Source organism: Furipterus horrens, unplaced genomic scaffold, assembly GCF_987537825.1.
Source record: "Furipterus horrens unplaced genomic scaffold, mFurHor1.1.pri manual_scaffold_3, whole genome shotgun sequence".
Lineage (NCBI taxonomy): Eukaryota > Metazoa > Chordata > Mammalia > Chiroptera > Furipteridae > Furipterus > Furipterus horrens.
Genome location: NW_028327173.1, coordinates 29372993 through 29399822, shown reverse-complemented (window position 1 = coordinate 29399822; position 26830 = coordinate 29372993). Strand labels below are relative to the sequence as shown.

The 26830-nt window shown below is 55.7% G+C and overlaps 1 protein-coding gene across 3 annotated transcripts in view; it reads right to left on the bottom strand.

Annotated features, from left to right (window-relative positions):
* PTPRF (protein tyrosine phosphatase receptor type F) overlaps window positions 1-26830 on the bottom strand; it is an 84256-nt gene that overhangs the window by 45101 nt on the left and 12325 nt on the right. For 2 of the 3 annotated variants that reach the window (XM_090269279.1, XM_090269281.1), the window contains exons 3-6: window positions 25337-25472; window positions 16050-16195; window positions 15774-15915; window positions 3352-3540 (exon numbers count right to left, since the gene is read on the bottom strand). In XM_090269279.1, the coding sequence (XP_090125405.1) occupies window positions 3352-3540; window positions 15774-15915; window positions 16050-16195; window positions 25337-25427 (568 nt within the window). In that variant the 5' untranslated portion in view covers window positions 25428-25472. The remainder of the gene's footprint in view (window positions 1-3351; window positions 3541-15773; window positions 15916-16049; window positions 16196-25336; window positions 25473-26830) is intronic. The other variant, XM_090269280.1, reaches the window with a different exon arrangement.

Genomic DNA, 26830 nt, shown 5'->3' with positions numbered 1-26830 from the left:
CGTGCCTGTCGAGCAGAGCTCACACCTGGGCACATGCCACCAGCTGCCCTCCCACCCAGCACTGCTCTAGGCCACACCCCGGCGACACATGCTGTGGCTCGGCTCAGAGATGCCTGAGGAGTTTGGGGCACTGGCGGTTGGGGGGGGGGGTACACCTGAAGTCTGGACAGAATGGAACTGTGGAGCACTGCAGCCCTAGCAGGGTCCAGCCATTCTCCAAGCCCCATGTTCTGCACATACGATATTAGAAGGTTCCTGGGGGGCCTCACAGGGGAGCTCCCTGGCCTTGCACCTCCCGTGTGACCCCAGGTGACTCCCTCAACTCAGCTGTGAGGTGGGCATGATAAGCACAGCCTGTCCTACTTCTCAGGGCTGCAGAAGAATCCAGTGCAGCCACAGGCAGGAAAGCGCTTTGTAAACTGTCGGTGGTGCGTAAACCGTGACAGTCCCTGTAAAACAGCCGAGTGCTCGGGGGGCCCGATTTCACTCTATGAAGGGATATCCCTATAAATGTGCTTGGAACAGCCCCAGCACATTCTGAAGTAATAACAGGACAGCAGCAGCAGCTACTGGGATCAAGGGCCAGGGGCCAGGATCAGGCAGTGATGGGGGAAGAGTCCTGTGTGTTACCTCCACCTGGAGGTGAGATGATTGAGTCCCTTCAGGTGCCATCTGGTTCCATCCTAACAGCTGGATTTTGAGCCTATTACCCTCAGGTCACAGCTGCCCGGGGGCAGAAAATCTCTAACAGAGGTCTTTCCAGATCTGGGAAGCAGGACTGGCCATGTGCCTGCAGGTACAGGGTCCAAAGGTCATGTGCATGAAATAATCCATCAACAAGGGCTCAAAGATACCTGTCCTATAGCAGGGCTTGTGCAAGGCACTGGGGGGCGCCTTGCAGAGGGAAGCCAGACACGGGCCCTCCCTGTAAGGAATGCCCAGCCTAAGTGATCAGCCTGAGGCCAGATGGTAAAAATTAAAGTGTGATGAGTTCTAAAGGAGCAGGCTATGGGCAGAGAAGGGTGGGGCTTCCCATTCTCATGAATGTGAGCGCAGGGCCGAGAAGTATCAGGTGGCTCAGTGGAAGTGGGGAGCGGCTAGAAGTAACAGGAGCCATGTTCCTGGAGCCCTCGCCATATGCCAGACAGTAAAATAAAGCTCTGACTGTCACTGTCTCACTTAGAGTTTGCTACAACTCCTTCTTAAAGATGAAAACACTGAAACTCAAAGAAGTTAAATAACTGAGGCCACAGAGCCAATAAGTGGTGCAGCTGGGATGTAAGGAGACAGAGCTGGAGATGTGAGCAGAGTAAGATACAGGAAGAGTCTGTGTGCCTTGTTCAGGGACGAGGCACCTGTGTAGGCAATGAGGGTGTCAGAGCACAGAGGGGCACAAGCAGAAAACTCTGACGGCTGCTGGAGGATGGATTCAAGGGGAGAGCCTGGGCAGGGTGCGCAGTGTTCAGCAACTGGGACACGGCCAAGGCAAGTGATGAAAGGAGAGAAGGGCACCAACTTGAGAGTCCCGGTGGTGGGAAATCAAGAGCAGTTGGTGGTTCCTTACTGGAGGCAGAGTCAGGGTTTCAGGCTGGAAGGCTGCCACTCACTGAGAGAGGGTCAGCGGGAGAAGGGTACAGCTGTTTGGGAAGGACCCATCACTCATCACGGTCTGGGTGACACCCAGAAGGCAGATACAATTTTGGTCTGGAACACAGGCAAGATGTCTGGGCTGGACAGACAGATCTGGGAGCTGCAGGAGTGGAGAGGGTACCTGAAGCTACAGGAGTGGGTGAGCAGGCCCAGGGGAAGGCTCTGTCCATGGGGCAAGGACGGGGCTCACAAGCTTCCCGGCTGGAGGAACAAGCAGAGTAAGAGGGGCTGCAGGGCAGACAGAGAAGAGAAAAGCCAGGGAGACCCTGGAGGGTGTGGCCTGCTGCTGAGAGGATGAGGAGGCGGTGGCCTGAGCAGCACTGGGTGGAGTACTGGGCAGGAGCCAACTCACAGGGCAGTGAATGGGTGGCATGGGGCCCGGCACACAGCAAGCACTACATAAATACTTGATGAACGAACACGCAAGACAGCGTGCCTTCCCAGAACTGCTGCCACGGACAGTCAGTGCCATTTGGGGCAGAGGCCAGACCTGCGGGGAGGACCATCTGGCTGCTCGGGGAGTCTGCCTGGGGGAATGTGGGGAAACACAGAGGAGCCGAACCGTGCCGGCCGCTGGGCAGCGCTGGGCAACGGCTGCAAATGCTGCCGGACTATTTCCTGCCTTGATTATGACTGTTTTAATTAACTGCGCTACAGCTGCCTCCATCTTGTTGAGTTTTAATTAAATTAAATGAGCTAACACTTCGTAGGCTGTCTCAGGCGGACGGAATCCTGTCCCTGCTGGGAAAATCATCTTTCCCTCCCCCCTGGGCACCAAGCGGGTGTCCACCAGGTGGGAGCTACTGGGGAGGGGCTGGCACCCCCGGGAGAGGCAGGGGTGACTCTGAAGCCAGCAGGGAATCGTGCCCACCTTTACCTCGCAGCTGGGGGGAAGCAGAGGCTCTGGCTGGCACTGGCCATCCCGTCGGAGTCCCCAGTCCCACAGGTAGCAGGAGGACTTTGGACCAAGGCCTACTGGTCCAGCCATGCTGGCGGCAGACGCAGAATGTAGCTAAGCTGATCCTGAGCCTCCTTTCCCGCCTGCTCCGTTCCCGCAAAAACTGAATCAATTATCCTGGCGGGAGCCTCACAGGCAGATCGATCAATGGGGCGACACCTCCCGCCTGGTCAAGATGGTATCCTTGCTCTCAGGGCTCCAAGCTGGCTCTACTGAGACATCTAGAGGAGACGGGTGGCCCTAGTGGCCAAGGGATGGTAGCAACTGCCCCTGGTTCCAAGCTCTGAGGTCCAGCCTTCTGAAGCCTGATGAATCAGGCATCTTTGGCCTCTTTCCCTGTCATCTGGAGAAGCAAAGAGAAGCACCATCCAGGTCCCCCTCTCAGGCCAGGCTGCAGGGAAGGTGCAGGATGAACACCCATAGAGCAACTCCGCAGAGTCCAACACCAGGCTGGGCATGACACTCATGCCATGACAAGCAGAGCTGACCCAAAGGCTGGAGCCTGACAATCTCAGGACGGTAAAAGAACCACCGATGATGAGCCCTCACTGCCACACTCTCTTCCCGGGCCAGGCGGGTCTAGAGCAAGATCTGGCCCATGCCCTGGGAGCCCTCTGCTCAGCCCTGGAGGGTCAGCCCCAGGCCAAAGTCTCCTGTGGCTCCCAGGCACCCAGGCCAAGAGGGAAGGTTGTGCTGGGTTTGGACGCCCGCCTCTGCTGCCGTCTGTGCAGCCCTCTGCTCACCTGAACGCAGCTGTTTGATGCGCCCGTTGCTTGTGGTGGGATCCACAGGGAGGAAGTCCTTGAACCATGAGATCTCAGGGTCTGGATTCCCGCCTGCTGCGCACAACATGGTGGCCGTGCGTGCTTTCTCCACCACCTTCAGCTGAGGCCCCATGTCAATGGAGGGGAACCCAGGAGGCAGCTGGTCCTCTGCAGACAAAGAACAGATGTACATGTTAGGGCTAGGATGTCTCCTCCTCTGTAGGCAGATTCCCCTGATTCCCAGGTTGGCTGGTATCCTCAAGATTCTTCCCTCCCAGGTCCTTGACCTCTAAGCAGAGTCCTGCATGCCACTGCCCAGGCTGACCCTTCACAGGGCTGGGGGCTGCAGTGGGGCCCACCCTGCCCCGTCAACGAGTTTGTTTCCAGGTCCAAGAAGCAATGCCTCAGACGGAAGATGTCAGCACTTATCTCTCTGGGTCCTGGGGAAAATGAGGAGTGGTGCTCTCCTGGCCACTGTGGAGAGTGCCACCCGGACACCGGGCTACTCGGGGCCCTTAGCTGACACAGGCTCACCCTCACCCTGCAGGATCCCTGAACCACAAGATCTCAGGGTCTGGATTCTAGCACCCACACCCTCTGTCTGCTCCTACGACTGCCTGCATCCAGCCTTCAGCTCCACCACGTGGCAGAGCCCCACGTCCCAACCTGGGTTCTGGCCCTGACCCTGAACATCCCGCCCTACCAATGAGCCACCCTCGACCCCTGATCCCTGACTCTGACCCAGTCTCTCCTGCAGCTTTGATCCTGACCAGTGCCCCTCACTCAGTCCTAACCTAGGGTCCAGACTCTGGCCTGGGGTCCACGTCTGAGCATGTGGAAGCTAAGGAAGTTAAAAAGCTCTGAAGACACCAAAAGTTGATGGGGGCTGGGGACAGGAATGGGACAAAACTCCTTCCTAGCGGCTGTCTTCCAGCTCATAGGAGTCACTGCCACGGGTCAGCAGGAACAGACACGCCCCTGCCCCCTCAGCACATGGACTGTTGCATCAGCCCCAAGGGCCTGGGGGGCAAGGCTGCCCACTCCCCACCCTTGGAAGCATGAGGGGTTGGGAGCACAGGGTCCAGTCTAGTGTACACCAGGTAGGACTCCTTCCTCCACTACTGACTAGCTGTAACTTGGGTGTGTTACACATCCTTTCCATGACTCTGTTTTGATCTGAAAATGGGGTTCAAGCGCCTACCTTGTACAGTCATCATGAGGATACCTGGTAATATGCGTGAAGTGCTGGAGAGTGTGACAAAGAATCTGCATCCAATGAATATTAGCTGACATTATTATAACTAGCAAGGGCTGGGCCACTGGGGCAGACAGGGACCAAGGCCAGGCCCCAAGGCCCCCTGTTGAATCTTGGGCTGGCAAGGGGCCCTTCCCCCCGAAGGAAACCACAGATGTGTGAGTTCACAAGGGCCTCTCCACCAGTGGTGGTGCCATGTGTACCCAGTCTGGAGAGGGGAACACTGTTCCCTGTCAGTCTCCTGGTGGGGAAGTGGGCTCCACAGTGGGGGAGACCAGGAGACTAGCAAGGCTCTGCACCTCCCCCCACCCCCGCAGGCCTGGCCCGAGACTGGTATGCAAGGACATTTACTGAGGTCAGGCTTCTGTGCCAGGGAGAAAGCACGTGGCATTCTCAGAAGGGAAGAACGTAAAGGACAGCAGCGCTGTCCTGTCTGAAAACTCTCAGATACCCAGGGACACTGATTGAGGGTGAGGGGCAGGCAGGAGAGAAAGCTGGAGGAGCCCTGGCAGGCAGGCAGAGGCAAGACATCCCTCTCTCTGGTGCCAGACCCCAGGGGTTCTCTGCCAAGGCTCCAGCTGCCAGGGACATCCCAAAGGGACTGCGGTCCCATCAGGAGATGGGGTTAGAGGGGGAACAGTAGAACTCCCAGAATGGCTTCACCTCCCAGCCTCCCAGTAGTTGGCCATACGCTCCCCCATCTGCAGTCCTATAAATTCCAAACATGACCCAGGCATCTCTGTGGTTATACATATGATCCCACAGAGTCCTGACTTTTAGCTCTAATTTTTATTTTTATTTTTTATAAGGATGTTATTTATTTTTAGAGAAAGGGGAAGGGAGCGAGAAAGAGAGGGAGAGAAACATCGATGTGCAAGAGACACATTGATCGGTTGCCTCTCACACCCCCCCCAAATGGGGACCTAGCCTGCAACCCAGGCATGTGCCCTGACTGGGAACTGAACCAGTGACCTTTCATTTGCAGGCCAGCGTCCGATCCACTGAGCCACACCAGCCAGGGCTCAGCTCTGATTTTTAAAAGGAAAATTTAAACAGTGGCAAGAAAAGAGAGGATGGAAATGAGGCAGGAATTGAGGTGTACCAAGCACAGGAACAGCTTCCATTGGCTCTGCTACCACTTGCTTTTACAGGAAGGCCTAGACAGGGTCTGAGGCCTGGGGCTACCCTACCACCCTCCCTGTTCCCCCAAGCAGCTGGGGGCCACTCAGGACTGCCAGAGCCATCCTAGCCCACCAGGGCACCAGTTGAGTTCTATCCAGACTGAGATCTTTCAATAACACCCGCTAAGCCCTCCTGAGCAACAGAGGTGAGGGTGCAGAGGGGACAGGGCCTGCCAGAGTTAGGGTCCAACAGTCAGCTGATCCCAATTCTACCAGCAAGGTACTGATCAAGGAGAAGGGAACAAGTACAAACATCTGTAGCCCTGTGTCCTGGGAATCTACTCTGAATTCCTAACACAGGGAAAGTCTTTGGGATTTATGCCAAATTAAGGACAATTAATTTTCCTCCCTCAATTATCGCGCCCTCAATGGCTCCATCCTTGGCTCAAATGATCCCTCAGGCGCTGCCACCAGAGCCTAAAACCGGCACGGGTGAAGAGCTGTCTGTAACATAGCAGGACCCATGGCCATTCCTGTGTGCCAAGGAGGCTTCTTGGCGGCACCCACAAGGCTGCATTCTGCACCCCAGGAAGGAGAGGTGTGTCTCACAGGAGACTCCAGCCCCTCGGGAGTGACCACTGCTGTCTCTTCCTTCTATGCTCACCTGAGTGCCGCCAGCACATTCACACTTAGCCAAGGACAGCAGTCGGCTGTTGACACCCACCGTGTGCCTGGGACAAGGTGAGCACTGAGCATGCTGCTGTCAGCCCCACTGCCTGGCGCATTTATCCCCTACACCCAGGCCCCCTACCCTTCCCTACCCAAGACCCACAGGAGCTGGGTCCTGCGGTGAGGGACCAGCAGGACAACCACTTAGGCTACAGACCAGGGCAAACTCCTCCTGCAAATGTCACATGATTGCTCCAAACCATTAACAATTGGGGAAACTGAGGCCCAGACACAAGGAGAAAAGGTTGAGTTAATGGAACATTTACTACCTTGTAAGTACTGAATTAAAATGCTTTACAAGATGATTTAATCTTTTCCAAAACCCTGAGGTATATGAACAAATGGAGGCTTAGAAAGATCTAGAAACCTGCGCAAGGTCACACAGTTTGATGGGAGGTGGGGCTAGGATAAGACCAGATGGTGGGACTAAGTGCGTGGCAGGGCTGGGGGGGGGGGGCAGTGCAGGACTAGCAGAGGTGAGGGCATTCCTGGGGGAACCCTGCCACCATTCTGCCTCACCTCCCCAAGGTTGACTCAGCCCCACCCCCCAAACCACACCCTCTGCCGTCTTCTAGGGAACGCCACTCCACCGCAGTCCCCTGCACGTCACTGCAAAACGAACCCGACAGTCCCCACATGTGACCACCCACGGGAAGGCTGTGCAACCAGGTTCCAACATCCGAACAGACCCTTCAGGCCAAGTCCGTTCAAAACCAGTCCTGCGGAGCGGGAATGGAGGAAGGGCCCCTCCCCCTTCCAGGCCACCCGGTAACTATAGCAACGACAGCGCACCGCTGCGCGTGCCCCTGTGTCCATGCGGCGGCGGCGGCGTGCAGCTGCCGCCCTTCCTTCTTCACCTGGGTGGAGCCCCTGCGCCGCCTCCCAGTACCCCACTTCCCAACTCCAGAAGTCCCTCCCGCCTAGGCGTCCTTCGTGCTCAACCGAGAGCAGGAGGTCCCCCACCCCTGCAGCCTCAGTGGCGGGCATCTGCAGTGTCTATCCCTTGTGGGGCCTGGGTCCCTCTATTCTCTGATACAGGATGGAGAAGGCTTTGAGGACGTCAGAGGTGCCGGGAGCCCAAGACTCTACAGCTGTTTGTGGGTTCCAGCTGCACGCACATATGCACACATAGGGTGCACAAGACCTCTATGTACCTGTGGTGGGTGCGCGTGTGTGCGTGAATGGCTCCTGCTCCAAACTGGACTGGCTTTTAGATACTGCAGAGGGACACCTGCCCCCTGTCCTGCTGTCCCCTCTGGGCAGATGACAGGGTGTGTAGTGCGCTGGAGTGTTGGAAGCTTAAGGACCAGAAAGGCGCAGTAACTAGGCTGAGGTCTCCCAGTAGCGGTGGAGTGGATAAGTTCCACTCCACAGCTCACCTGCTACCTAGGTGGCTTCCTGGAGGAGGGAGAAGACGTTAAGACTAGAACACTTGAGCATGGGAGGCAGGGAGAGCTTTCTGGGGGGAGGGAGGGAGGGACTGCCTGAGTAAAGGCTGTGGGAGGGTGGGAAAGGGAGTCTGGCTGAAGCTAAGGAAAATGCTGGGGTCCTGATAGATGAGATGAGGGTGGGGGTAGACTGGGGATCCGCTTAGGTTGGCTGTAATGGTTGGGGGAGGGAGGCTGCTGAGGCCCCCTACAAAGCACACACAGGTCTCTTTGTCGTGCTGAGCCTGAGATGCCTGAGGCGGAGTCTCCAGGAAGGCTGACAGATGGAGACGCCTCGCAGGGTCTCGGGGTGGGCAGCACCGTCTGTCAGCACGGCCGCCTCCCCTTGGTTTACCCAGCTTCTTGGCATCTCTGTGCACATGCAGGCACACACTGGCACGCACATACGTAGGCTTCCTGGGTGGCACTGTCTGTAAGCCTGACCTCCTCCCTGTGTGGGAGTGTTGGGCCTGGTCTCTCCTTGTCTCTGAACACACAGACACCAAAAAACATGTACAATCACAGATATACACGGTGAAAAAGACAGGTGCGAAAACAGAAAGCTACATGTGCATGTGGAAGGGCACCTGCAGTGACAACCACCTGTGGGAACAGACTCATGCAAGCAGATCCAGAAGTAGTGCACACAGACATGCATATGGGGACATGCATGTGGAGACATGCAGCCAGTCACATGTGTGCAGACACGTACACATGAAGACACACGGGACAGAGACATGGACAACACAATGACACGTCAAGACACACGATGGAACTTTGTGGGCAGCTGCTGGCTTCCCCCAGAAGTCCTGCACTCTGAGGAAACCAAGGCCACCTCAGGCGCTGTTCCTGAGGCAGCGCTGTCCTCAGCAGCAGCAGGCCAAGACCTCCCCCAGGAAGTCAAAAGGCCTCCCTAGACCTGCAAGATCCTACTCTCTCCCAAGAGCCAGCCCACCCCCAGCTTCCAGGAAGTGAGGGGGGCCTGGGAAGCCCTGAGTCCGTCTCCCTTTGCAGCTTTCAGTCTCGATTTTCAGCTTTTTCCAAGAGAAAACTCCCACCTCTTCTAGCACTCAGATTTCATCAAACTTGGCATCTTAAAAGCCTGTTTTGTTTTTGAATCTGAGCTGTTTGGGGCCTGCCGGCAGCAGTGGCCTCCCCCTCCCAGTCCACACTCTCAACCCAGGGCTTCCCTGGCATTTCACACAGCCCTGCTCAAGCTGCTGGATGAGCATCCCCACCACACAGACCCGAGTGGCCCCAGGGGCCACCTCCTGGGCACACACCCTACATACACTCTGGCTTTCGGGCGCTGGCCTGAGTTAGACTCTTTTTCTTGGGGTTCCCCACCTCCATCCTACTTCAGGAAGATTCTTTTGATCCATTTACAGTCCCCTCCACCCCATCAGGTTCAGGCCCAGTCACTCCAGACCACTGACAGCCTCTCCCACTCCCTGCTCAGGCCCCTGCAGCCCAGCTGCCACTCCCTCCCCCCAACTGCTTCCTGCCAGCATGCGCCCCAAGGTCAACCATAACTCCATGGAGATAAACCCAAAGGACACTTTCAGCGTCATCTTGCCTGACCTCTGGGCAGCACCCACCCCACTGACCACTCCTACTTCATGTCCTCTTTTCTCTCTGGCTTCCATGGCCTCAGTCCCCGTCTCCCCTCCTGCCACTCCGGTCCCTCACCAGATTCCTATGTAAACTCTGTTCCCAACATGAAGAGTTAGATTCTGGGGCTCCACCAGGCCCCCTTCCTCCCTCTCGCCCCTGAGATGTGCCATTTCTTCACCTTCAAAACTCCATCCCCAGATGTCTCTTGGCATGCCAGGAGACTGAACAAGAACTCCTTGACACCTCCCCGGATGCCTTCACGGGATCCTGCGCATGTCTAACGCAAAGATTTGTAACAGGACTCTTCAACCTGCCCCAGCAAACCTGGTCCCCTCCCATACCTGAATCTTAGAAAACAGTACCACCACTTACCAGGCCACAGAGCCAGTAACCAGAGGCTCCCATCTCCCCAGACCCACAGGTAGCTAGGCAGGCCACCGCTCTTTCTGAACTGCTTGTAACCCAGTCTCTCTCTTGCTCTCCAACACAATGCTCAGGTTTGGCCCATTGCCACCTGTCACTGGGGCTGCAGGGCTGCGCCAGCCTCTCACTGGTCTTCCTCTACCCCACTCTGCACTCGTAGGGACCTTTCTGAAGCATACGTTTGACCATGTTGTTCCCCTGACTTCCTCTGGCAATCAGAGAGGCACCTCACCAAGGATGGAGAATGTGCGCACACAGGGTCATTTAAAACCTCCACCTTGGCTACCTGTTCCCAGAGCTGCCAGCTTCACTGTGGTCATGAGGCTGGGGAGAGGGAAGTAAGCGAGGGGGCCAGACACACAGCAGGGCTTTGTAAGCACCTGTGATTAGGGGGGCCATGGTGGGCACAGGGGAGGTTCCAGTGTGTCTGTAGCTAATAGAAGAGGCAGGTGTACTGCTCTCCCCACAGAAGGACGAATTCAGAAAGTCCTCTTGGGCCCTTGAAGGCAGATCAGAACTAGAAAAAAATGGGGGAGTCCAGGGACCAAGAAATTCAGAGTCTGACCTTCAAGGACCTCCTAGCAGTGCCCACCTACCTGACATCTTTCCCAACCCCATGCCGGGGGCACAGAACTCTCCAAGAAATGGATGCAGTCTCATATCTGCAGGGTCTCCAATGCTGCTGTAGTCGTGATGCGGGGGCGGGGCGGTGGAGGGACAAATCACAGAGACCACAGTCACTGGACCCAGAAGCATGCAACTCAGGCCTCAGCTGCAAGGGAAGGGGCAGAAGCTGGCCTGAGTTCTAGGTCTCCTGTGGCTGCAAATCAGTGAGGTGACGGGCCCCGCTTCCACAAACCAGCCTGTCACCCAGATACAAGTGCAGGCAAAAGGAAGGGGACATGTCCTTGCCACATGGGAAGTCATCCTCTGCCTGTGGAAGCCCTTCACCCAGTCAGGCCTGGGCCAGGGGCAGGGGGAACTGACTCCCTGGGGAAACACAAGCTCCCTTCCCATCTCAGCTCCAGATCCAGCCCAGCCCAGGATAGCTCAGGACAGGGGCATATGTTGCTCATCAGCCCTCATGTCGCCAGGGCTGTCTGCAAAGGGATTATGTGTGGGGGGTGGGGGGGGGGGTGAAGGGGAGTTCAAGAGGTTCTTCATCACCCCACAGGTCCCAAAGCAAGCCAGGATCAGAGTCAGGGCAGAACCCAGGGGTCAGGCCCAGCACTGACGGCTCCCCACCCCAGTCACTAGCCCACACTGCCTGATAGTTGGCCCTAAGAGCCTGCCTCCAGGTAGGAATTACCAGGCACTCTGCGCAGGCACCTGGATTTCTGGGCCCATACGGCATGAGTGGTATGTTCTTGGTCTGCCAGCAGACACCAAGGCCAGGCGGGAACAGGTAAAAGGCACCTGGGCTTGGTGGGGAGAAGGGAGAGGGAACGGAGGGGGTACCAAGGTCTGGGCAGGATCCCTGTCTGGTACACCCTCCCTCCTGACCTGGCTGAAGAGGAAATGCTGAGACGTCATCACAGGCACTAAGAAGGTCAGACCAGCCACTCCATCCCACGTTCATCTCTGTCCAGCTGTGCCAGCTGACCGACAGCTCTGAGCAAGGATCCTGTGGGGGCCCAGAGACCATGAGCCCAGACCCAGTGTCTCTGACCTCCCACAGCACCAGGCTGACAACACATTCTGCTCGGGCTGCTTGCTGTACATGCAGAACACCTTGTGTATGCACCTCACCCCACGTACACATCGTCTAATATGCATGCATATGCATACCCTGAGTGATGTACACCATCTGCTGTACACACCACACTCCCCACACCGTCTGATGCACACACACACACACGCACACACACCACGATGGATACCACCTGCTGCACGAAGTACACCACCTGCTGTGTACACCACACCCCCACATAATGCCTGATGCGCACTCGTGCGCGCGCGCACACACATACACACACAGTCTGCTGCACATCCCCTGCTGCATATACAGCCTGTAAGGCACACACCTGCTATACACACTGCAGCACACACACTGCCTTACGCACAGCATACAGGGCACCCACAACCACAGAATCATCTGCTGTATCCATGACCACAAGGCAAACGCTGCCACCTGCACCCAGAGACCTCAGAGCCAGGCCCCCCCCAAGACAAAGGTAGAAGCGACTCATCCCTGCACCTCAGCCTGTCCACCCTCTATCTCTTCCTCCTCCTTGGCCCTCCCAGAACCTACCCAAGTTACCACTTGCCCTGCCACACTTCTGCTGTCTGGCCTCCTCTGGGGCTTTCCTGACCACTGTCCTGCCTGGCCTGGAACCCACTGGCCCAGATAAATCTGTGACCTCCAGACTGAGCTCTGAGAACCTCACGTTCCCAACCCCCTGGAGGGAAAGGCCAAGAAACAAGGCCTGCCTCCCCTCCCCCTCTGCTCCCCCTCCCTCAAGAGGGAAAATGTCAGATTCCCTGTCTCAGTGGTGGCAGCGGGGTGGGTTGGAGGGGGAGTGATTCAGCCGCCTCAAGAGTGCGGAGTGAGAAGAGCTTTTCCTGCCATTACCCAGCGAGGGAGAGGCTGGCTCGCTAATGGCTTCAATTACCACTCAGACAGGAACGCTGGGCGGCAGGCTCTGCGCTCCTCACAGTCCAGGATGGGCTCACCCCCAGCCAGCCTGTGCTGCTGAGCAGCCGCATGGGTATCATAGGGCAGTAGGGACTCCTTCTGGGGAGCTGGGTGCCAAGGCCACGATCAGGGGCGCTCCTAGAGGCTCCAGTGGAGCTGAGTGTGTGGGCAGCTGGCCCTGGTGTGGAGCAAGGTGGGATGGGACAAACCTGCAGGCCTGAGCTCCCTTTAGAGGTGCACCAACCCCTCACCTGAGCCAGATTGCCCTAGGCAGCCCTCAGCCACTCCCCTGAAGAGCCCAGCTTAGGGTAAGTGGCCACAGCCCAAAGCACCGGTCACTCCTACACATACCAGGCTTTCCTGACCAACACAGGAGGCCAGGGGGCAGGGCAGTGTGGGGTGGCCGGCTAATCACAGTCTGGGCTCTTTTCCTCTGGCCCCATGCCCAGGCACCTGTAAGGCCTCCCACTCCACTCCTTTCTGCCAAGCCCAGAGCTGGTCAAGGTTACACAGACCAACATGGGAAGTCAGCATTTTGTCTTCTAGGTACTGTGTTTCAGGGGCAGGAGGGGCTCCTTCAGGCCCACAGCTCCACCCCCTTCCAAACAGAGAGCCTGGATCAGACAGGGACCATCCCATACTCTCCAAAACCTCTTCAGACACCTCCTGTACCCTAGAAACACAAACATACCCCAGGTCCTGCTAAAGAAACCCTGATCCAAGAAGGCCCCTTGGGGTGGAGAAAGTCTGAATGCCCCTCACCTCCGGCCCTGGAAGACAATCCTCCTCCTCCTCAATCCTTTAAAAATTAAAGCTGCCTGGGCAGTGGTGGGGGTAAGAGAGTGCCCACAGAGAACCTGCGGGGAGGGCCAGGGCCAGGGCCAGGGCTGGGGCACAGGGGCTTTGGGGGTACTTCTCTTTCAACACTAACACGGAGGCCCTTTTTCCAATATGAGAGCCTGAGAAGGTGTCCTCTGGGCAGGAGCCACAATTTAGCCTTTCAGCCACTTCCCAAATGTCAGGGCAGGGCAGATGGCTTACTGCTGGGGCAGATATGCCAACAGGAAGGAAGGCAGTGTTGGAATACTACCTTTCTTCAGGTAATCAGTAGAGAAACTGAGATCAGGGGTGGCAGGGTCAGAACACTCAGCAATCAGTGATACTGCTCTAGGGCCTGTCCTCTGTGTCTCCGTCCCACAGGTAAGTACCCTCCATGGGAGTAGAAGGTAGGGGCTGCACCACCCAGGTAACGCCGGGCAGCACAGAAGCCAGGTACCACCAGCTCAGATGCCTGAGCCCCAGGATGTGCAGCTTCCAGCCCAATGTTCCAGCAGCTACCATTCGTGACAGAATCCTGTGAAGGGCTTAACTATATCATATTTAATCTTCCAAACCAGCTTGGGCGGCAGGTATTATAGTTACATCTGTAAATACAGATGGAGCAAATGAGGCTCGGCAGCAGAGTTACTGCCCAAGGTCACAAGGTCAGAGCCCCTGCTCTTACCCATTGTCCTCCATGCTCCATGGAGCTGGAGACCCTGCCCTGTCCCACAGGAGACACACAGGCCAAAGGAATTACTGAATGGATGCGTCTATGAGCCCATAAAGCCATAGTGTGAAAATGGCCAATGTGAAAAGATGCTCAACCACTCTTGTAATCAAAGAAATGCAAATTAAATTGAGATGCCATTTTTTGCCTATTAACTTGGCAAACACATTTTTTTTAATGCTAATTCCCACTGCTGGTAAGGATGTGTAGAAAAGAGGCCCTCTTATGACCTGCTTGGTGGGAGTGTAAACTGACACACTCTTCTGGAAATATCGAAAATCTTAAAAAGGCACGTGCCATTTTGATCCTGCAATCCCACTTCCATGAATCTAGAAGAAGGAAACAATCAGAAAGGTGAACACACCTTATCTGCAAGGATGTGTATAATACCTTATTTATGCAAGCAAGAAACTGGGACCACCGTATCTGTCCAACAAGAAGGGAATGGCTAAATAAATTAGGGTACTTCATGCGACACTTACCCACAGCCATTAAAAATAATGATGCAGAAGAATACTTAATGAAGAGGAAGATGCTCATGATATGCTTTTTTAAAAAAGCAGTCTACAAACCACTGGGCAGAACATAATCCCATTTTTGTTATATACATATACATGTATGTGTGTGTGTGTGTGTGTGTGTGTATGGCATGCATAGGAAATAGACTATAAGGGACTAACCAAATATTAATAGTAGAGGTAAGATAACAGGTGATTTTTACTTTTTCCTATGTGCTATTTTTTACTTATCAAATTTTTTATACTGAACTGGTATTGTACTTTTTAAAAAAAAAGCAACAATTGATACTACATTTTCAAAATATACGCAGACATATTCAGACTGAGGAATCCATGGTGGCTGGGGCTGATCTTGCCACGCCCACCTTGTTCATCACGTCTTATGTCCCCAGGAAAGTGTTGTTTTCACCCTCTTCTCCCTGTGCCCTCCAGCTTCACACACAAGCCAAAAAAGCTCCATTCCTTCCTGCCTCTGGGCCTTGGCACATGCCTATGTTGTTTCTTCTGCGGAGGGCCCCACCCCAACTCCCCCTTATCCTCAGGACTCAGCTTAGATAGCAGCTCCCTTCTCCCCTGTGCTCCCCGGGTCCCTGGGCTGCCCCCACAGCACCTTTTGGGGACTGAAGTCTTAAAGGCCTGGTCAGATGACACAAGGCAGCATTAGGGAGTGTTTGAGAATGAATGGAGGAGCCATCAAGTGAGAGCAGACACTGAAGTCCACACACAGAGCCCCAGCCTCCCACCCAGGACCCTTGCAACAGCAACACAGCTCTCTGAAGTCCACCAGCAAACACACGAAAATCAGATCCAGTGCCACAAGCCACATCACCCAAGTGACACATAGCTACAGCCCACACCTCAAGTCAGACCCAGACCCACCAGAGCAATGCCCCGTTGCTGCAGGAGAATACAAAGACACTAGGCATGCAGCTTGCCTCAGCACAAGCCAAACAATCCAGGCTGAATCCAAGGACCACCTTGCCCATGGCTGACCTTCATCAAGCCCAGAATGGCCAGTTCTCCTTTCTGCCAAACACACACCAGCCCACGGTGTGGACAGGGGTGGCTGGCTGGTTCTCCCCGGACATCAGTCTATCCGCTCACCACGTCACGTCCCTCCTGGCACATACCTTCCAGCACGGAGAGCTTGGCACTAGTGTTGATCTCTCCCAGACTGTTGGTGGCCGTGCACTCATAGATGGCTTCATCTCGCTGCACCCGCAATGGCTGGATCCGCAGCACGGACCCTGCCCCATCATCAAACTCAATCACCTGCCAAGGGAAAGACACCTGGTCACAATTTGCTCTGAGTCAACCATCCTCCTGCCTCCAAAAAACCCCCAGGAAGAGAGACCACAGGGAGCAGACCCGGAGCCCTGTCTGCCCTTTCCCACCCGAGGACATACCTCGAAGCGCTGGGAGCTGACTTTCTTCCCCTTCTTCATCCATGTGATACGTGGCTTGGGTTCCCCTGCGGCTTGGCACACGAAGGAGGCCACCCCTCCCGACAACCCAGTCTGGTCCTCAGGGATCTTAACGAAGACAGGTTTGCCTGGAGAGATGGGGACACGGAGTCACCACAGCATAGCCAACACTAGGTGGCAGTCATGGGGATGGGGTCACAGCAAAAAAGATCTACAGAACAATAGTAGTGACACACAGCGCTTATATGGTGCTGACTATGTGCCAGGCACTCTTCAGAAAACTGTAGGCCCGTGAGGTGGATGCTATAATTACCTCTGCTTATAGAGAAGAAAACTGAGGCCCAGAGAGGTTAAGGGACTTGCCCAACATGACGCAGCTGGCTGGTGGCAGAGCTAAGATTTGAACTCAAGCATTATGAGTCTGGAGTGCATATTTTAGCTGCTATATGTTTTTCTCCCCCCCCCCCCCCATCAGTTCCAAACTCTAGGACAAAGGCATGCTGAGTGAGAGCTGCTCAGAACAGCCCCAGCATCTGCCCCAGACTTGTTTCTCCCCCACTTTCCACCTTGGTGATGGTCCCCCCATCCACCCCAAAGCTTGGGCCAGAAACTGGGACTCCTCCTCTCCTCTGGCTCCCACATACCAGCAGTCCTGAAGGCCTAGACATTCCACCTCCTAAGTATCTCTGGACGTCTTCCCAGGTGAATGCTTTCCTGTAAATCTGTCCCTCCACCCTGCCCCCACAGACGGGATTATTGCCTTCTGACAGCCTGGTTGTCTCCCCAAGTGTCCACAGGGAGGCAGGGGGAGGGGAGAACGGAGGGGCTCAGACACTGTACTGCCATGCCCACATCACCTGGAGCCCACCTGGAGCACCTGTCCCTATGAATCTGACCACCCTGGGTCCCAAGATCAGAGAAATGCGGCCTTCATTAAGGCGTCGTAACACCTTGTTAATCCTGGCAGCAGATCCATCTCATGTTAATCAGGCCAATGAAGAGCTCCAGGAAGGCTAATACCGTGAGAAATGACCTTTCAGTCCACCTGCTCAGTGCTGATGGATCCAGGCTTGGCCTGGTCCCTGGCAAAGAAACGTGTGTGCAGTGACGACAATACTTTGCTAAGCACCTACTCTGTACCAGGTACTTTATCTCATTTAGTCCTTCATCATCATTATCCCCAGTTTACAGGCTCAGAAAGGTCAAGTCACTGGTCCAAGGTCACACAGCCAATGGAGCGGCACATCCAAGACTGGAATTCAAACCTGTTTGTTTCTAAAGAACAAGGCAGGAAACAATTCACACGGTATTGTTGGGAGCCTTGTCAAGAGCAGGGTCAGCAGTGTGGTGGGGGGACAAAGCCAGACCAAATAAGGTCGAGGAATGAGTAGGAGGTGAAAAAGTAGCGAGAGGAGTTAAGTGACTATTTAAACAAGACTGGCTGTGATGGGGAAGATAAAGAAAATATGGCACCTGGAGGGGATAAGGGTTGGAGGAGGTTTTTACATTTTCCCCCCTAGGATGTGAAAGACAATGTGTAAATGCCAATAGGAAGAAGTCAGCAAAGAGGAAGAGGGTGCCAATCCAGTGGAGAGAGGAGGAACAGCAGATGGGGCAGGGTCCCCGAGGAGGGGAGGGTCCACGGGGACCACCAGGGTCAGGAGTGACAGCTGCAGGCACAAAGAGTAGGGAGGGCTTAGCCTTGCGGGGAGCAGAGAGGAACCCCTCTTACTGAACGCCCTGGGGCCCAATGGGCTCTGGAGGTTTCACTTGATTATTAAGCACATCACTTATCCTCTCTGAGCCTCTCTTTTCTCACCTGCAAGATGGTGCTGGTGACATAGGTCTGTGCAGGCGAGATGTGACAATATCTGTCCACAGCCTGCACAGGCTCGACGCAGGGGAGCCATCACCCTCCTGAGCAGTACTAGGCTTAATTCCATGAGGCAGGTCATCGTATTGTTACAGGGTGGAAAAAGGGCCATCCCCAAATTCGCCACAGCCCGCAGTTTGGGGACAGGGGATGCAACTCAGTGGAGCACAGCCATTTTCCTGAGAGATACCTAGCTTCATAACATGTAAATAGCTATGGCCATTCCACATGCCAAGGAGATGGGAGGGGCTTTGACTGTAGAATGGTGACGAAAAGCTTACAGGGCCTGTGCAAAATTCTACAAGTGGCCGCAACTGGTCACCATACCCACTATGACACAGGCTGCAGTCAGGGACTTAAAAATAAGGCAGCAGCCATTAAGCAGGGGAGAGTCACGTGGTTTGAAAGAGAGCAGAAGCACCCCACCAGCCGGCCATGAGGTTGGGAGTGTAAGAAGGTGCCATGTGGTTCTGGGTTAAGAGCTGAAAACATCGCGACACAGGCAAAACCTCCCCAATCAGGCTCAGATGAATGGGAGCTGCCGGCAAAGCTGAACTGTGTTGGAAAACACGAAGCCACGGACTTCTATTTTCCTAGAGGGAAACGGTACCTCTGACTTTTCTGTTCTGGAACTAGCCTGGTTTGGCAGGGGGAGGCAGAACTATGTGTTTGTGGGTGTTTTAAAGGAAGTAAGACTTAAAGGCAGAAATCCCCCATTAATCTAAATCTGTATAACCTCGAAATAGACAATTCCTTTCCTTTTCACCAAACTCTGGTACTGGGAGTTATGCTTTTTGGCAGCGGGCAGTTGAGCCCCTCGTAACTGAACAGCCTGTGGGTTCTGTTTCAGTATCATCCCCGCTTCTAAGATGGAGGCTCAGGAGGTTAAATAATGGACAAATCCCAGAGTGATTTGGGGGTAAAGCCAGGATTTATTTGATGCAGCAGTCCAAATCCTAAAGTCAGGGACTTACCTGACTACTCTTAAAGCTGTTAGAGGGGGCAGCCCTGGTGGGGAAACACATGGGCCTGGTGAGTGAGGACCCGTGTCATGGGGACAACACAAAGGTTCAGGAAGCCTCAGCCTGTCCCACCCTTCTTCCGACTGTCCTCTGAGGGCGGCTTTGGACACCCCCAGTGTGCGACTGTCTGCACAGCCTATCCTTTCAGATAGGTCCTTCCAGGTAGGACTCTGCCCACTCAGGCTCCACCAGGGTGGGGGGGCACCTCCTGTCCCTCTCCACACACCCTGCGCACTCCTCCCCCACACCTGAGGCCCTCCAGGCAGCAGCTCCTGCTCTCCTTCGGCACTGCCACCACCTTAGCCCAGACACCACCTTCTCTTAACTGGACCCCCCACCAACCTAACAAGCAGTGTCCCTGTCTCTATAGTCTTGTGCCCTTCAGCCTATTCTTTACTCAGCAGCCAGGGTGAAGGACAGCCTCTCTGCTCTAATCAAAACTCTCCAAAGCTGCCTCGCCCCCCACTGTTCTCAAAACATTTAAACTATCATGGTATATAGAGAGCCCTGAGAGGTCTGACCCCAGCCACTGTCCCTGGCTCCAGAACCCTGGCTTCTCATTCCCTGGATAAGCAATGTCCCCTGCGGCCACAGGGCCTTTGCATAGGCTGTTCCTCTGCCACAAACATCTTACTCTTTAGCCACTAACTCCTATTTACCTTTCTGAACTCAATTTCAAAATCATTTCCTCAGGAAATGTTCCTCAGTCCCCCCTGATTGTCCCCGCCTCCATTAGCTCAGTTCCTGGTGTAAAGCTCTGGTAACTCCACCTGCCTCTCCTGGCACTGCTCATGGTTTGTTCTGTAAATGTGTGAAGTTATTACTTTTGCTCATGATTTGTTATGGGCATGTGTAAGGTGACTGATGACTTTTTCCACATTTTGGGGAGTGTTTGAGTCATAGCTGCTTCCCCACCTAGAACAATGGCCCTGGGCAGGGCAGACACCATGCCCCCCTGTCTCCTGCCCAGTTGCAGGGCCTGGCCCAGTTCCTGGCCAAATTAAGAAGCGACTGACAAGAAGAAGCCTCAGGAGCATGGAATCTGAAGCCCCTCACACATCAGGGGGAAGGCCCCTCTGCCAGGGGTAGAAACCCTCTCTGGTTCCAGTCTCAACGTGTCTGCAGAGAAACCAGAGGCTGGAACCTGCTGAACCGGAATGGCCAAGCGAGTGTGCCTGGGGGCGGGGCAGGGTGGGGCGGGGCCTCAGCACCAAACAAAGAACCAGAAACTGGGGAGTGGCTCTCAGCCAGGTATGGGTTTTTAGAATGCGAGGAGAAAGGCCTTAGTACTGTGTGGAGGCTGGACTGGGCCCAAGGCCTGGGGCCACGGAGGAGGCAGAACAGCCCTTGGAGTCTGGAGTGGGGCCAGTGCCCCGCCTGGCCACCCACCCACCAGAGTTTGGCAAGACTAGCAGTGCAGCCCAAGCCCGGTGCCACCGGCAGGTCCCTCCCCTCAGTCTGGCCTCACCCCGGCTTTCCTCAGCTTCCACCCCCACAAGGGCACCTCACACAGCACAGGAGCCAAACCAAACTCCAGCTCATCCTCGTCCCAAAGCCCTGCCCAGCCCTTGCCCCTTCTGTTCACCAGGGGGACCTCTGGGTAGCAGAACTCTGACCATGTCTCTCCCCAGCTCCAAACCCTGCTTGTCTCCCCACTCCGCTCCCCAAACTTGCTTCTGCTAACCTCTCAATAAAGAGTGTCTGCAATGGGCCACGCACCGTCGTGGAACACACCTCAGCCCCGGTGGACTAGCCAGCACCCCCCAGGCCTGCTCCAATAGGCCAGGCCCATGGGCACCTCCTTGATTTGTGTGTACCCTGACCCTTTCAGGAGTCACCCTCCCTCTCCGCCCCACCCCGCCAAGCCTAGGGGAGCCCGCTCTGCCTCCCAAAGCCCTCGGATTCCCCATCTGAGCACTGATCATCACACACCATGGTGACTGGCCAGGTGCCAGGCAGGTGGACAAAACCCAGCGACTTGACCAGTGTGTCCAGTGCTGACCCAGAGCTGGTGTTCAGTGAGGGTCTGAACAGAGACCACAAGCCAGGAGGGGCTTTCTGCTCCACCAGAATGTGACTCCCTCAGCCTGAGGCCTGCCCCTGCCACGGGGGGCACAGCCCATTGGGCAGCAGCTTCCCCGAGCATGCCCTGGGGCCCTCAGTCAGGCAGCACAGGCTGCTGAGGCTAAGCAAGGTGAGAGGGAGTAGCCTATGAAGGGCAACAGCGGGCTGGCCTGGTAGTGGGTGGGCATACCCCCAGGGTCCAGCCCTGGGGACAGACAGCCAAACTGGGCCACCTCCAAGGGTCCTCCACCAGAGACTTACTGCTACTTTGTGCCTTCCCTGCAGAGTAACCCCACACGCTACACCAACAGCACACGGAAGCAGAGAACAGACACGCAGTGGTGAGGGACCGCCAGGTAGGGGAGGGAGCTCCTGGAGAGGTGATTTCCCAGGCCCTGAATCACCTAATGAGCTGGGACTCAGTGCTGGCTCCTGGGACTGCTCCTGCCCCCCAGCCCCAATCCCCACTCAGGAAGCCCACTCAGAAACAACTCTGGGTTCCAGGGACACTCAGGGAGCCCTAGCCCATGGCCTCCTACGGTGTGAACACATGCGCGGTGCCAGGAGCCTTGAACAAGTGACCTCGGTCAACCTTTCCAGGTAGAAGTGATTACCCTCATTGCGCAACAGGAAAACAGGCCCTGAGAGAGAAAGCAACCTGCTGGAAGCTCCCCAGGGGACAGAGTCTAGACAGGACGCCAGGTCTTCCCTACCGGTGAGGACAAGTGGAAGAGCACTGCAGAACTGCGTGCAGCACCCTGCCAAGTTCCTGCTCCACAGGCTCTAGGGGGAGGGGGAAGGATATGACAGACACATCCTCAGTCACTCAGGCCCTTGTCTCCACCCACCACCTACCCCTCCAGCCAACAGGCATCGTGCTCTCAGATGCTAAGATTTCAAGTAACTGGGCCATAACCAGGGCCCCACTCATACCTGGTCATTGGTCCTGCGTCCCTGCCTGTCCCACACAGTCTGGGAACAAAAGGGAGATGGTTCTCATTGTGGATCTCCCAGGAGCTCCATAAAGGAGCCCAGGCCCATCCCTGTTCCTTCCCCCAGTCTCATCTCATTATGCAATACTCCTCATTAGCGAATGCCCACTCACCCTTCAGGGGCCCCTTCTTCCAGGAAGCCTCCCAAAATGCTTAGATCACACTGCCTCTGTGCCAGTGCGCTCCCAACGCAGCACCCACAGTAGTAACCCACACAGCAGGTTCCAAAGGCAGGCCTGTGTTCTTCCCACCTAGCACCTGGCACACATGGCAGATCAGCAGAAACCTTGTCCTGCTCAGGACCACCTCTGGCCCCACAAGCCTTCCCCATGAGAAGCCACAAAGCCCCAGGTTGGGGGAGTCGCCCAAGCCCAGCAAGCCCAGGTCTCCATCAGAGCTGATTCGGCATTGACACTGGGGCATCTGGGCTAACTCTCGCAGCTGCTTCTTCACCCCCCTTCCCCCTGCTCCTTTCAGAGGCCAAGGCTCCCATTCACTTGTCTTGTTAAGAGGCCTATAGAAACACATTTGTCCGCTCCGCGCTTCAATGCTCCAGTCGTCAATTCTCTGGAGTGCCTGCCCTACCTTTTGCGGCAGCTCTGTCGGCAGTTGCTGCTCGCCCCTGGCTAGGAACGTCCCAAGCCCAATTCAACCCTGGCCACCACAGGGGGACAGATCCAAAAGTGTGTGCAGTGTAAGGCGGGCCTGGAAGACATACCCTGACTTCCAGGCCAGATCACCACAGCCACCAGCCCAGGCCCCTGTCCTGTATCCGCCTGGAAGCAGAGCCTAATCCATGTATTTCAGAGTCTCTGGCTGGTTCCTACATTCAAGACCCTGACCTTCCAGCTCTGGTCCTTAAGCGACCGGCATGAAGGTTCTTGGACTCTGCTCTAAAAACCGTTCTGCTCTGCCCCCATTCCTACTGGGGGACCAGGCCTGACTCTACCCCTTCACTCACCTGCTACATGCCAGGACCTGAGCTGGACAATAGCCTGACCTCCACACCTCCCGGAACTCACAGTTCAATGGGACAGGCAGACCCAAAGCAGACACTCACAATCATGCAGTCGGACAGGAGCACAGAGGAGTGACACCTGACTCAGGCTCCTGAAGGGAGTGATGGCTCCAGGTGAACAGGAAGTGGTCAGGTGAAGGGGATGGGGAAGAGTGTTCCAAGCAGAGGAAACAAGAGGAAGAACATGAGCAACTTAGAGAAGTCAACACAGCGTGGGTGTGCGTGTTGGGGGGGGGGGTGTCAGAAGACAGGGATGAGGTTGGCAGACCCTTGACCACACAGGGCCTGAGAAATGACTAAGACCCCTAGGCGTGATCCTAAAGGCAAAAGGGAGGAGAGTGAGGGGTTTTAAACTGAAGGGTGACATGATCAGGCTTTCGTTTTGCAACATGACTTTTACTCTGGTATGAAGAATGGATTATGAGAAAGACTGGAGGCAAGGACGCTACCAGGAGGCCGTTGCACACAAAAGCTCAAACAAGAGCTGAGGGTGGCTTGGGTGAAGGGAGCAGAGAGAAGTGGATGCATTCCAAGGATATTTAGAAGGTAGAAACAACAGAACTTGGTGATGGATTAGATGTGGGGTATGAAAGGGAGGAGACTGGGAGGAGGCCCAGGTTTCTGACTTGGGTGGCTGGGTGGGTGGTAATGCCATTCGCCAGGAGAGAAAACAGGAAGACGAGCAGGTTTGGGGGGAACGTGGGGGTGAGGGGTACAGGTTGGGGCACGTTGGTCTGAAGCAGGAGGAAAAGGCAGTTATTCTCCCAGGATGTGTTGACTCTGAAAGCCCAATTGGGCAGTCCTCCCTCTGCCTTCAAGCTCCCTATCTATAAAGGCCCCAAGAGGGGTCAGGATGGGAGCAGGGGAGCAGGGGAGCAGGACAGTACTACGATGTCCAAGGGCAAATGACCACACCTGACTCATGACAAGCCTTCGCCTCCCTGCCTCTGTGGGAGTCACACCCGATGACATCTACCCCAACCTGCCCCTACAGGCTCAAGCACTTGCTAACCAAACTTGGAGATCACCCCCACCCCCGAAACCCTACCCTGCTCCTCGGCTAGTCCAGCCCTCTCACTGCCAGCCCCTCATCTCTCCCATTACCCCTCACGCTGAATACCCTCCCCTCCCTCTTGCCCTTCTAACCCCACAGGGCCCAGCCAGGGAGGACAAAGGGCAGGAGCTCCAGTCCAACCCCTCTCCAGATCTGGTCCTGAATAATTAATAAGCCTTTGGAGAAAGAGCCTGGGCGGGGCACAGAGGGAGATCTTTGCATGGAGACTTGGAGAGGGGCATGCGGGAAAACCCTATGGCCTGCTGACCCTCAGGGTGACCCCTGGGTTGGCCCTTGGCCACCACTGGGCTCACAACAGGCTGGGAACATCCCCTTCCCTCAAGGGACCTTGGCTCCGACCTCGCCCCTCCCCTTCAGTGTGCAGATTGGCTAAATCAGCCCTGTGCCCCGCCTCCTACCAGTAACCAAGCAGAGGTAACCATGGTGACAGGGCGGGCTGCGGCCAGTCTCACAGTGCCAGGCAGGGGGAAGGGCAGCAGGAAAGGGACCAAAGTTCGGAGTTGCATCTGTGCAGGGGACAATTCCACCTCCCCCAACACACACACAGAGGGGTGCTGGAGACCAGCTTCCTCCTGGCCAAGTGTAATCTTCCCCAGACTCCTTGGGCTGAGGGGCTGGGAGAGGGGGCTGCCCCTTTGCCTTGAAGATCCAGGGAAGAGGGAAAGGAGGGGCTGTGTCTTCACACCTGGATCCCCAGGGTCTAGCCCAGGGGAAGAGCTATAACAGCTCTGCCTTCTGAGTCCTCCCTGGATCTGTGGACTCAGGTGGCACCCCAATCCCAGGTCCATACATGTTCCTTATGCATTACCGCCCCCCCCCTTCCCACGCCAACCCCTGACATGACTCACACTGCGTTCTGCATAGATCTGCAGTGGCGGACACAGTACACGCCTGAGCATGTCACCCAATGACCACATGAGTCCCAGACATGTCTCACCCCTAGCCCATAAAACAGGGTCATGCTTAGACATGCCCAACCCTGCAGTGTCTTAAGGAACGTGCGGGGCATTCCATAGGATGTACCCAGGTAGCATGGGGCTGGGGTACTACTTGGATAGGGGCTCTCTGTGTCGGGGGATCTCTCTAGGACAGAAAAAGGTCTGGAGAGGTATCTAACCAACCTGTCTTTCCTAGTAGCTGGTCCTGTCTCCCACCCCGGAGTCCTGCTAGGAAGGACACCACCTTTTGACATGGGAGATCCCATACCTTGAGGGGTCAGACTTACTGTCACCATGGGCGCCTGCCACCAAACCAAGCATCACAAGTGCAGGCACAAGGGGCACCATCGTCCTCCCTGGGGCCGGTTCAGGGACCATCCAGGACTCCAGCACCACGGCCAGCCACAGCCCAGAACAATCTACCTGTGAGGGAGAGAAGGTCACACTAGTTAGCTGGCACCCTCCAATGTCTCTATTGCCCACCCATGCCACCTCCTGGCCTTACTCCTCTCCCAGACCTCTGCTCATCCTCAGGTTCAACAGTCCGACCCCACCCCTGGACTATACAATGATCACACATACCTTCTGACCTGTGACGACCCAGGCTCCTCATTGAACCCCCAGTGACCCCCAAAATAGCCCGAGTCACATTATAGGGAGAGAGAGAGTACAAGAGGCCTTCAGGTCATTCCCTAAACCTGAATAGGGGGCAGGGGACTACCGAAACCAGACAGTGTACAGGGATGCTCCATCCCAGATCCTGAGTTTCCAACTCACCTCCATAAGGGGGGCAGGGACAGGGAAATGGGGTCAGAGATACACAGACACCAAACAAAACAAGACAGAGGAAGGGATCATGGAGAAATTAGCAGACCCATACAGGCCAGGGGCTCCAGAGTTCCTGAGGCACCCTGTTCCCCCTTCTCTCCCAGCAAGCAGGGAGGGAACAGGCAGGCCAGACCCGCATGCTGAGTGCAGACCTGAGCACAAACTTGGCAGTGGCGGACAGGATCCAGGTATCAGAGGCTTGAAGGCAAAGCCATAACCTGTCCAGGCTTGCCAGGGCTTGCTCTTGACAAGTTGCAGCTGCCCACCTGGCCGCCCTCATCCTACCCAATTCCCATGGTACCTTCCCACTCGTAAGGGAAACTACAGAGGCTCTAGTGGCCAGCAATAGGGGTGCTGAGCCCTAGACTCAACCCCACACCTCCTTGCCCTTGTCCCAGTCGGGGAATGGACAAACTGCACAGAGCCACCTGCTCAAAAGTGCCACCACGCTCAGACAGGAACCTGTGCGTGGGGAAGGCTTTATCTGGGACTGACTGAAGGCCTCCAGGCCTTTGCTCCCAGGGTTTCTCCCCTGTGTTCCCTCCTGACTCTGCCAGGCACCTGGGTGAAGCCTTCAGCACGGTCACCCCATGCAGTACAGATGCACTGGCTTGCACGCCCCAGCCTCGAAGGGAAACTCCTGAAGGTGTCTCTTCCATGTTCCCCACAAAGGGGGCGGCAGGGGGTCACACCAGTGCACACCAGCTTTGCCCACACATTCCTCTGAGCAGGAGCTGGCAACATAAGTCCCTCACTGATGCTCTAAAAACGCCACAGGACATAGAGTGGGGGTGAGTGATAGTGAACATGCCTTCGGGACCTGCAGTGGTGCCCACGGACTCCGCTGGGAGAGTCAGATCAGAGCCAGGTGCTGGCTGACCCACAATGATAAGAAAATTTGCAAGGAGGTAACAGGATTGGTGAACACGGGGGACAGGCCTCAAAGATGGCTC